The 11,382-nt window shown below is 44.8% G+C and overlaps 1 protein-coding gene across 1 annotated transcript; it reads left to right on the top strand.

The window, feature by feature from the left end:
• The first annotated feature begins 264 nt into the window (after positions 1–264).
• GTF2A1 (general transcription factor IIA subunit 1) lies at positions 265–6,030 on the top strand. The gene is made up of 4 exons (XM_089661386.1): positions 265–432; positions 1,184–1,498; positions 1,920–2,009; positions 4,324–6,030. The coding sequence occupies exons 1-4, from the start codon at positions 364–366 to the stop codon at positions 4,429–4,431; spliced, it is 582 nt and encodes a 193-aa protein (XP_089517512.1). The 5' UTR covers positions 265–363; the 3' UTR covers positions 4,432–6,030.
• Positions 6,031–11,382: the final 5,352 nt, after the last annotated feature.

The following is an 11,382-nucleotide window of genomic DNA, read 5'->3' as shown; positions in this document are numbered from 1 at the left end:
TACGAAAGGTATTTACAAACAATATAACAGATGGCATGTAAAGTAGCGCAGGTCAGAAGAGCGTGCATGATGACAGACAGTCGCTGTACTACGGTTTGCGTATTCAGTGGCTGATGTTGGAAGGTCCCTTTTTCAGTATTATACTCTTCACTGTAGCCACCCTCACCCTGAGCTCCTGTCCTGCTCTCAGCAATCAGCCTACCAGGGTCCTACCCCCAGACAGGGAGCTTGCCACATGAAGTGACTCTGCGCACTGTTTGGTCTTGCCCATTGATCTATCTTGTCTTCCTCTTTGCAGGTCAGCTTCTACAGGTGGTGAGAGCAGCTAATGGCGCACAGTATATTCTACAGCCCCAGCAGCCGATGGTCCTACAGCAGCAAGTGATCCCACAGATGCAGGCTGGAGGGGTACAAGCCCCTGTCATACAGCAGGTGACGTCCTGCTAACCCAGAGGACCCTTTCTGTTTATATACAACTTGCAATTTTGGAGGGCTTGTCCCCTTTATGGTTGTTATGTGTTGCTAACAGCCTGTTCTCTATGTTAGGAAAGACCATTTCTAGATCATTTTGTTTCTGATGGATTTCTGGACATGAAATTGTTTGGTGTTGGCAATGACCCTCCCCCCCCCCCCCCCCTTCTAATTTATAGCATGTCAACCCATAAATGTTAAAACCAAACTTTCTTTTGGAGTATGGCTAAGTTTAGTCCCCCAATGAGTCTTTTCTGGGGTCCTTTTTGGAGAGACCTCAGCCCTGACCTCCAGAGCTCTGCTGTGAATTGTATTTGCTGCCTGCTGTCCCTACTTATGACTATGGAGAGCTCTTTGGGTGGCAGTGACACCTGTGTAGTGTCACGAGTCCTCTAGTGGCCTACTATATCAGTGTATGGAGAACTCCTTGAGAGAGGAGGCAGCAAGTACAGCTCACAGCAGAGCCCAGGGTGTCTTAGTAGGACTGTGCAATGGAAGAAAATCCCCCTGCCAGGGTCATAGTAGGTAACAAAATCCCAATGGAGGATCAAACCCTCTTTTACCATTGTAGGAGAAGGTAGCTCTCTATAGTGTCTGATTGCTTATATGCCATGGGCAGCAAAGGCAGCCCTTGATGTACGACAGGTATTCTTTCATAAACTGCAAATGTGGAATGTTTTTGTTGTGCCATTAACCATCATGTCCTCTGCAGGTTTTGGCCCCCCTTCCAGGAGGACTGCCCCAGCAAACCGGGGTCATTATCCAGCCGCAGCAGATCCTCTTCACTGGGAACAAGACCCAAGTCATCCCAACCACTGTGTCTGCCGCTCAGGCCACCAGCCAGGGGCAACTTGCTGTAGGCAATCCCCAACAGCCCCAGCAAGGGCAGCAGCAGGCTCCCCTCGTCCTGCAGGTGGATGGGGCCGGGGACACCTCATCTGAGGAGGATGAAGATGAGGATGAGGACTATGATGATGAAGAAGAGGAGGACAAAGAGAAGGATGGAGAAGATGGGCAAGTGGAGGAGGTAAGAACCCCAACATCAGATGTCCCATTGTACTTAGAAATTGAAAGAGGGCTAAAGGGGTGTTAGTATCCAGTTGATGAAAAGCTGTAAATGGTACAGAGATTCCTTTCCCATATCTGCAGAGGTTGTACTAAAATCTGTAAATTCTGATGTAGCTCTGTAGAGCTGGCCATGTGATGACAGAAAATGCCCACCTGTAATTCCACCCCCTCTGTAGTCACAGTTCGGGTAATAGTTCTTAATGTAAGAATTTTAGGCTTAGGAAATAGGAGTCTCATTTCATCGTTCAAGATATATTGTGGAGGACACAGTGACCAAGTTCTGTCTGAACTTTCATCTAAGATAACTTGTAGTTTGTTTAGCCTTTGATTTTGATTTATGATCAGACTGTCTTATTCAGTTCTCCCCCATTCTTCTCCAGGAACCCCTAAACAGTGAAGATGACGTCAGTGATGAGGAGGGTCAGGAGCTGTTTGATACAGAGAATGTCGTTGTGTGCCAATATGACAAGGTGGGTGGAAGAAGTAGGGGGGATTCTGTAAACTGCAAATGCTGCTCATAGTGAAGTTTCAGTGTCATGGGGGGGCGGCCTGATCCCATAGTAAACCATGGTAACACACCGCCCCCACACCAACTCCCGTGATGTATATGTGTGTGTGTGTATATATATGTGTATATATATATATATATATATATGTATGTATATGTGTGTGTATGTGTGTGTGTGTGTGTGTGTGTGTGTATATACAGGTGAAACTCAAAAAATTTGAATATCGCGCAAAAGTTCATTTATTTCAGTAATGCAACTTAAAAGTTGAAACTGATATATGAGATAGACTCATTACATGCAAAGCTAGATAGTTCAAGCCGTGATTTGTCAAAATTGTGATGATTATGGCTTACAGCTCATGAAAACCCCAAATCCACAATCTCAGAAAATGAGAATATTACATGCAATCAATAAAACAAGGATTGTACATAGAACAATATCGGACCTTTGAAAAGTATAAGCATGCATATGTACTCAGTACTTGGTTTGGGCCCCTTTTGCAGCAATAACTACCTCAATACGGCGTGGCATGGAAGCTATCAGCCTGTGGCACTGCTGAGGTATTATGGAAGACCAGGATGCTTCAATAGCGGCCTTCAGATCTTCTGCATTGTTTGGTCTCATGTCTCTCATCTTTCTCTTGGCAATGCCCCATAGATTCTCTATGGGGTTCAGGTCAGGCGAGTTTGCTAGCCAATCAAGCACAGTAATCCCACGGTCATTGAACCAGGGTTTGGTGCTTTTGGCAGTGTGGGAGGTGCCAAGTCCTGCTGGAAAATGAAGTCAGCATCCCCATAAAGCTCGTCTGCGGAAGGAAGCATGAAGTGCTCCAAAATCTCCTGGTAGACGGCTGCATTGGCCCTGGACTTAATGAAGCACAGTGGACCAACACCAGCAGATGACATGGCTCCCCAAATCAACACAGACTGTGGAAACTTCACACTGGACTTCAAGCATCTTGCAGTGTGTGCCTCTCCATTCTTCCTCCATACTCGGGGTCCTTGGGCCTCTCTATTCTTCCTCCATACTCGGGGTCCTTGGTTTCCAAATGAAATGCAAAAGCTGCTCTCATCAGAAAAGAGGACTTTGGACCACTGAGCAACAGACCAGGTCTGTTTTTCTTTAGCCCAGGTAAGACGCTTCTGACGTTGTTTGTTGTTCAGGAGCGGCTTGCAAGAGGAATACAACATTTGAAGCCCATGTCCAGGATCCGTCTGTGTGTGGTGGCTCTTGATGCACTGACTCCAGTCTCAGTCCACTCCTTGTGAAAGTCCCCAACACTTTTGAATGGCCTTTTCCTGACAATCCTCTCCAGGCTGCGGTCATCCCTGCTGCTTGTGCAACTTTTTCTTCCACACTTTTCCCTTCCACATAACTTTTTATTAATGTGCTTTGATACAGCACTTTGGGAACATCCAACTTCTTTTGCAATTACCTTTTGAGGCTTTCCCTCCTTATGGAGTCAGCAGTATTTCCCATTATTGTGATTCCTACTGAACCGGACTGAGAGACCATTTAAAGGCTCAGGAACCCTTTGCAGGTGTTATGACTTAATTATCTGATTAGAGTGGGACACTTTGAGCCGAGAATATTGCACCTTTTCACAATATTCTCATTTTCTGAGATTGTGGATTTGGGGTTTTCATGAGCTGTAAGCCATAATCATCACAATGATGACAAATCACGGCTTGAACTATCTAACTTTGCATGTAATGAGTCTATCTCATATATTAGTTTCACCTTTTAACTTGCATTACTGAAATAAATGAACTTTTGCATGATATTAAAATTCTTTGAGTTTCACCTGTGTATATGTGTGTGTGTGTGTGTGTGTGTGTGTGTGTGTGTGTGTGTATATATAATATATATATATATATATATATATATATATATATATATATTCTCTTCTGCTCTTCGGGGCTTAGATAGAGATGGTGCTCCCATGTCAAGCTGGTGTCTCTGGTGTTTATAAAATGTCACCAGCAGATGGCAGCAGAATTCTTACTTGTAGCAACAACATTCTTGAGAAGCTGGGACTGTTCTATTGAGATCTCCGGCTGGAGGTGAGCGAATGGATCCGACCTGGGTCAGCTATTCGCCATCTTCACCCAACCGAGAAGGCCAACCCATCCTCACATTAAAGTTAGTGAACTGCTGATGACACTAAAGAGTAAGCCTTCAATTACATCTAACCCGCCCCTCCTGGGACCGTCATTTGTCACCAAAACCTGTGAAATGCGTTTTCTGTTTTTATTCTCATTTTATTTTTTTCCAGATCCACAGAAGTAAAAACAAGTGGAAGTTTCATCTCAAGGACGGGATTATGAACCTGAACGGCCGTGATTTTGTCTTCTCTAAAGCCATCGGCGATGCGGAGTGGTGAAAACCTCCCCCCCCCACCCCACACCCATCCCCACTGAAGGGTGTTTCGAGTGGGGCGAGCGATCTGACGGAACTGAAACTGGTTAAACTGAAAACCAATCCTGACAACATGGGAAGCGCCCCTTTCCCTGGTACCAATGACAATGAAACTGAAGTGGCTGTGTCCCTGTGGGATTGGCGGACGGGCTGCACTGCGGGAAGAGACTGTGCGGGATCGCTGCCCACCCCCCTACATACATTACAGTCCCCCGCCCCTTCCTCAGGCGTCACAAAATATGGCTCCGGAGCATTTTCCAAGGAGTTTCTTTTACTGTTCTCTCTGCCTGATCCTCTCTGTCCTGTATATTTTGACTGATCTGATCACATGGTTTTATCTCCCACCCCTAACCCCTCCCCCACCCAAAGACATATACAAGTGCTTTTATTGGAAGTATTCTCTCCCCAGCCAGTCACTGGTGTCTCAATGTATTGTATAGGCCATGTGTGTCTCCCAGCAGTTCACTTTTATCCTTCCTGTCTCACAAAGCCGATATGTTCTTCTCCAAGGTGTCCCCCTCTGGTCCTGACCCCCTGACATCTGTGTGTAATTTCCAGGGTTGGCTGATTTCTTTGCCTTCCAGTTGATGTAGCGGTCTCCTGGGGAGGGTCATCTGGGTTGCACTGTGAAGGAAGGGACTTGACTGCTGTGACTTCCTGGGGGAACCCTGCATTACCGCCCCCCCCCCCCCCTTCCGGCCCATTCCTGGTTAGAGGAAGTTGCAGCAGGGCTCGTCGAGCAGCGGTTGCCTTATGCAGTGCTTTACTGCCCTGCACATGACACATCACCAGAGGGGGGCTGCGAAGATGTTTGCAGGGGGGGACATTAATTTTACTGCCTTGTGACTAGTGCCTATGCTAAAGAGACGGAGGCTGCGGTGACCAAAGCCTGGCTTCCATATCGCATATTAGAAGCGGAGCCCCATTTTTTGGCTGCTGGGGGGTTTATTGCAGTCTCAGATCTGCCCCCCTAATGGCCAGTGCTCACCTTACCTTCTGGTTTTTATACGGACTTTCAGAACTTTAAGGCTGGGCTTGGCGGGTGGTTTGGGGGAGCGCTTGGAGCATCGGGTTCCACCAGCACAAGACACCCAAATCTTCCTGTTCTCACACGGCTTTTGGAGGCCCTCCTCGATTACCTATTTTCTGCTTTCCAAAAAAAAACACAATCGATGGGGAGCTGAGAAGAAGCAGCGTAAGGTTTGTTAAATGTGAATTTCTTTGTACGTGGGCCTGCTCCTGTGTAACATGGGGGTTCCTAGATCTGATTTTTATAGGGGACTGATGGGGGGGAATTTGTTTTTTTTTTTTTTTAATTTACTAATGTCAACTGCTGTTGTACATACAGTTCTGTGGAATGGGGGAGGGGGGGGGGCAAAGCTATTTATTATGTCTGTAAAATTCTGTACAATGGCAGACAGAGGTTGCGCTTTTTCTTTTTTTTTTTTTTCTTTTATGTTTTTAAATGCCACGCTTTAGACTCTAATTAGACAACCTATTTGATCTTTTATGTTTTAATATTTTACCTTTGCAAATACCTTTAATTAAAGTTATTTTAAAAACATGGTCGTGCCATGCTTTATAGTTGGGATGGTGTGCTTCTCTTCATAGGCTTTGTTGAACATTTTGTACCAGTCAAGGTCAAAGGGACATGCTGGGGGACTATGAGGCCATTTCTGATCCTCCCATATTGAACTTTAAAAAAGTGAAGGTCTTGGGCAGCTTCTGTGCTTTTGGGCTGCTGGCGCTCAGTACGCTTGTCCAGGGTCCCTTCTTGTCCGGGGTAAATGCCTCTGGTCTCTCTCCCCCCATGCTCCATCTTTTGACCCTCTTGGGGGTGTTTCAAAGTACAGCACCACTCCACACTCATATGTGCCCTGCTGTGCTAAAGAAGCTTCTGTTTGCGAAACGCGTAAGATAATAACCTCACACCCTTCAGAATCTACCTATAACACCGCATACTAGCACCTCCTGCACATGAGTGTGGAGGACTGTTTGCAATTCTTTATGTGCATTCCTTGTTCCACACAAAACAGAATTCCAACCTTGCTGCCCCCTAAACACTGCGGTTGTCTTGTTTGTGTTTTTGCAGTAATTTACCTATATTTCAGGAGACATCGTTAGAAACTGGACACATTATGATTCTTTGTAAATAAAATTCATAAATGCACATCTTTTTGCAATTAAAAAAAAAAGTAAATTTATTCTAGAAATCTGCAAAGCATTGCACCTGCTATCAGCACATCGCGAGTGCAGTGACAGGCTCCTGCAGATCGTCAGTGTAGCTGTCTGCCCATGCAGACAGGCAGTTACACAATGACAGGAGGCATCAATGAACTACCTCCTAAGGAATTTATCAGCACCCTGTAGTTCTTTGAGACTGTCAGTACTTGTAGTTCTTCCATTCCAGGTGTGTGGGTGGTTGGAGCCCCCCTGCACAGCCACATTTAATTTTTTTTTTAATGTGACAGAGGGTGTGGGGAGAGGAACCTGGCTTGCTGTCACAACGGAAATGGGGGGGGGGGGTTTGCCGTAACAGTAATCTGAGTACAGGTGTAACATGTTACAAAAGGTGAATTTATCCTTTAATTTTGATACAATGAACAATCTGTTTTTATATAATTGGTTATTTCTTGTTCCTCCAAAGTGAGTAGCACCTTGAAAGTCCCATTTTCTCTTCCGTTGCTCTTAAGCTGTACATTGTTCTGGGATGCGGTACACAGTTTATCCACCCACACCATCCTAGGATGTAATATCCTCCAAATGTTGCACATATGGGTGTGACCATAAAGTTACAATTTGATCTCATCACTTCAAATTGATACTGTGTATTTTGCACAACTGTACAGTTGTATTGCAAAATATATATTTTATATATATATATATATATATATATATATATATATATATATATATATATATATATATATATATATATATATATATAATTTTTTTTTTTGTTTTTTTTTTTTTTAAATAAAATTCTTCATACTGGATTTTTTTTTTCTTTTGAGAGGCACAGGATTCAGAAGACAACTGGGATCTATTGCCATCGACAGGGAGTTTTGATACTACAAGACAGAAAAACCTCTGACCAGCCTAAGAGAGAACTCCTCCAACACCCAACATGCTTAGTTTCTCTGGGGTTTTTTCTGTTTTAAGTGTCCATAAGAGGATGCAAGTCCTTCTCAGCTCTGCTGATTTTAGGACGGATTTCTTCATACCATGTTCTGACGGACTGTCTTTCCTAATAGAAAAGATGCCTAAAGTGTTAATACACCCACAACAGTAAAATCAGTCTGTAGAAGCAGTAAAGCATGCTTGTTATATTTACTGTGGAACCTCAAGGGTTAATCCTCCACATTGTGTAAAAAGGATGTTTGATCCTGTCTTCTCTGATCGTACCCTTCTACTGTCCCCAATCTATCTGCTGATAAAACAGAGCCTTGGGGGCAAGCTGCATATGCTCAGTTTGGTGTGTATCAGAGTTTTTGGGTTTTTTGTTTTCTTGCGAGAGTGTGTGATCAGCACAGGACCAACCGGCGCTGTCCAGACAGAGGGTCAGGGGTTATGCAGCCTCATAGGACCGCCAGAGCAAAATGAAAACTCCTACAAGCTTTAACCAGTGCTCTGCTGGACACTGATGGAAGTCGCAAGACTGCTATATACTGCTGATGAGAAAAGGTATTTAGCAGTTTGTTTACTAAAACAATTGCATTTCATGTTGTGTGTACTGTGGGAGACCAGATATATGAATGCGGGGTCCGGGGAGACCAGATATAGTGAATGCAGGGTCCGGGGAGACCAGATATAGTGAATGCGGGGTCCTGGGTTTAGTAACCCTTTAAGTTCACTTCATCAGACTTGGAAGACGTACATTAGTTGATGTGAATAGTTGAAGGACTTTCACCTGAAGAGTTTTTGTGTAAAGGTCTCTCTTCAGTATATGGGTGAGGGACCACTGTTCAGCCCTTAGTACCATCAATGGTCGGGGTCTCTGCATTCACCATTCTTTTCCAGAGACCACTAGTGTCCCATCTTCTACCATTCTTTTCCAGAGACCACTAGTGTCCCATCTTCTGAGATAATCGTTCAGGGTTGTACTCGTGTGGCTCCCCATGCCAAATGCTTTCTACCTCCTTGGGATTTGACCCTGCACCTGTCAACCCTTTTAAAGGCCCTCCCTTCGAACAGATCAGGGACATTCCTCTTACTTCCTTGATCAACAAGGTGGTTTGTCTCCATTAGATTGGTCAGGGTGGTATCTGAACTAATGGCCCTGTCTTCCAAAGAACGTTTATGTTCTGCACAGGCACAAAGTTGCTTTGCAAGCTTCTTTCCGCAGGTGGTATCAACCATTCAATGCAATGAGGGTATTGTCTTGACGTCTTTGTGTGCAGCTCCAGTTCACCAAAAGGAGAGTTTCTTCAATTGCTCAGATTAGGTCTGAGCAGACTGTGCCTGTTTCAGCTCTGGCTTTTTTTTTTTTTTTAAATGATTCCAGGTAGGAAATTCCAGATTCTTATGCCGCCCTTTCCAGATGGGTCCATCAGACCATTGTTCAAGCCTTTGATCCAAGCTATAGGACTCCTGTGTTTTCTGTGAAAGCTTGCCCTACTAGGAGACCTCTGTTTTTCAGGTCAATTCCACCGAAAACCTAACTGACGCTAAACCTACTCCCACCTGCATTCTAAGCCTAATCTATCTAACCCTGTAAAGAAATGTTTGCTATACATTCTGAAGCCGCTCCAGTCTGGTCTTATGCTAAGCTGTCATTGGCTGCTTCTGTGTAGAGCAGAGGCAGCCAACAATGGGTTCTCCATAGCAAGTCTGTGGGTGACATCATATTCCTTTTATTTCCCAGCTGTTGTCGGCTTTCTCTCTCGGCACAGAAGCCGCCTCTGGAGATTGGACCGCAGCAGCTTCAGAATGGGCAAGTATAGGTATTTTTTCTTTACAGGTTTGTTAGATTAGGCATAGAATGGGGATGGAAGTAGATTTAGCGTTAGGTTTTGGGTGGAAGTCCACTTTAAGGCTGCCACCCTGTCCTCTGCTTATATATTCCTGTAGTTTGACCAGGTGGATGTTTCAGCCTCTGTCGATGCCAGTTTGACCCAAAGTGCTGTAGGCAGCCCTATAAGCTACCAGAGTTTCTTGCTGTCCTGTTAGCCTTTGCCGCTTTTTGCTCTTTGATATCCCTATTGTTTTTAAAATCTTTTGTCCTTCAATGAGGAATGATAAAACTGGATTTTGTATTCAACCGTAAGGTTCCTTCTCCATTGAGAAGAATTGAGGAGCACAGGTCCCACCCTATGTGCTTATGGCAAGTGCTCTTGGTTCTGCTTGCTACAAGCTATAAACGTTGAATGTGGAAGAGGTTGTACTCCATGGGGCTGGTCTGCAGCTTTCTTTGTCTTCTAGTTTCCAATCCTCCTATAGGTGACCATATAATCCAGTTGTCTTTCGAATCCTGTGTTCAATGGATTCTGAGAAAGATTTTATGGGGAGTACAAAAATTAATGTTCTGTTGTTGGCAAAGCAGCAATCCATCTTCTGAGAAACTGACAAGAATTACTCCGATCTAAAACTCGTCCCTGGTTCTAGTAACATCACTGCAGTTCAGATGCTAAATATAAAGACTTCACCATTTTGTCTCAGGGCAGCCTGTGACAAAGTGCAGCCTTTGATCCCTTATATCTAAGATTCTGGTGCTGAGATTTCCCCCACAGTAGTTTGTCTCGGCCCCTCCCACAATGGTGGGATTCCTTGAAGTAGTTCTGGTCTCTGCCTCTCCCACAACGGTGGGATTCCTTGAAGTAGTTCTGGTCTCTGCCTCTCCCACAACGGTGGGATTCCTTGAAGTAGTTCTGGTCTCTGCCCCTCCCACAATGGTGGGATTCCTTGTAGTTTTGGTCTCTGCCCCTCCCACAATGGTGGGATTCCTTGAAGTAGTTTTGGTCTCTGCCCCTCCCACAGTGGTGGGATTCCTTGAAGTAGTTTTGGTCTCTGCCCCTCCCACAACAGTGGGATTCCTTGAAGTAGTTTTGGTCTCTGCCCCTCCCACAGTGGTGGGATTACTTGAAGTAGTTTTTGTCTCTGTCTCTCCCACAGTGGTGGGATTCCTTGAAGTAGTTTTTGTCTCTGCCCCTCCCACAATGGTGAGATTTCCCCCAGTATTTTGTTTCTGCCCCTCCCATAATAGTAAGATATCCATGCAGTAGTTTGTTTCCACTCCCCATATCACTAATGAAGGTTCCTCTCTTTTAAGGCTCATTTGTAGATGTGTTCGCCCTCTTTAGAGAGATTTTCTGTTCATAGGGCATTTCACAGGTGGTGGGGAGGCAACATATCTCCTCACTGCTGGTCAAATTTGATCCACAGCAACTACCGAAAAGCCTGTAGAACAATGCCACAACCTCGTGCATAGCACATGATTGCTGCATGGCCCAAATTACCTAATACATGCATTTGATGGGCAGTACTGCTAGCCAAACACAATGGAGGTGTTTGTCTTGGCCACATGACACGTGTAGTACCCTTTCAACTTAGGGAAGGGGGTGTTTTTAAAAACATGGTTCAACCTAGTGTTTTACAGCCGCATTCCCCAAACTGCAAGTGTAATCTAGGCCTTACAGATAGACTCTTCCTTTATTTGTGTTTGGCATTATGGAGAATTCATCCGAGGAGGATGACGCCACCATTTGCCTTTGTCAAGGGTGCAGCAGTAGGCATAATGAGAGACCTATGATGGAGTCCTTGAGAGACTGCAGAAGCCAGCGTTGGATCCGACTTGTCAGCAACCACACAAACCCAAAATATGAGACTTAGGGGATTCCATTTCCCATTTGAGTTGTATCCTTATGTGCAGCCTGCTAAGCCTAGAAGATGAAACGGGGAAACAGAAGAAGCAATCTAT

The sequence above is a fragment of the Staurois parvus genome, unplaced genomic scaffold (genome assembly GCF_062004578.1).
Source record: "Staurois parvus isolate SC_StPar_1 unplaced genomic scaffold, SC_StPar_1.0 ptg001330l, whole genome shotgun sequence".
NCBI lineage: Eukaryota > Metazoa > Chordata > Amphibia > Anura > Ranidae > Staurois > Staurois parvus.
Note: the sequence above shows the minus strand (reverse complement) of the source record. Positions and strands in the feature narration are given on the sequence as shown.

Coding starts and splice junctions, on each gene's coding strand:
- GTF2A1 (XM_089661386.1), top strand. CDS start 364: ATGGTCCTACAGCAGCAAGTGATCCCACAGATGCAGGCTGGAGGGGTA. Junction 1,499..1,919: donor AAGATGGGCAAGTGGAGGAG/GTAAGAACCCCA, acceptor ATTCTTCTCCAG/GAACCCCTAAACAGTGAAGA. Junction 2,010..4,323: donor TTGTGTGCCAATATGACAAG/GTGGGTGGAAGA, acceptor ATTTTTTTCCAG/ATCCACAGAAGTAAAAACAA.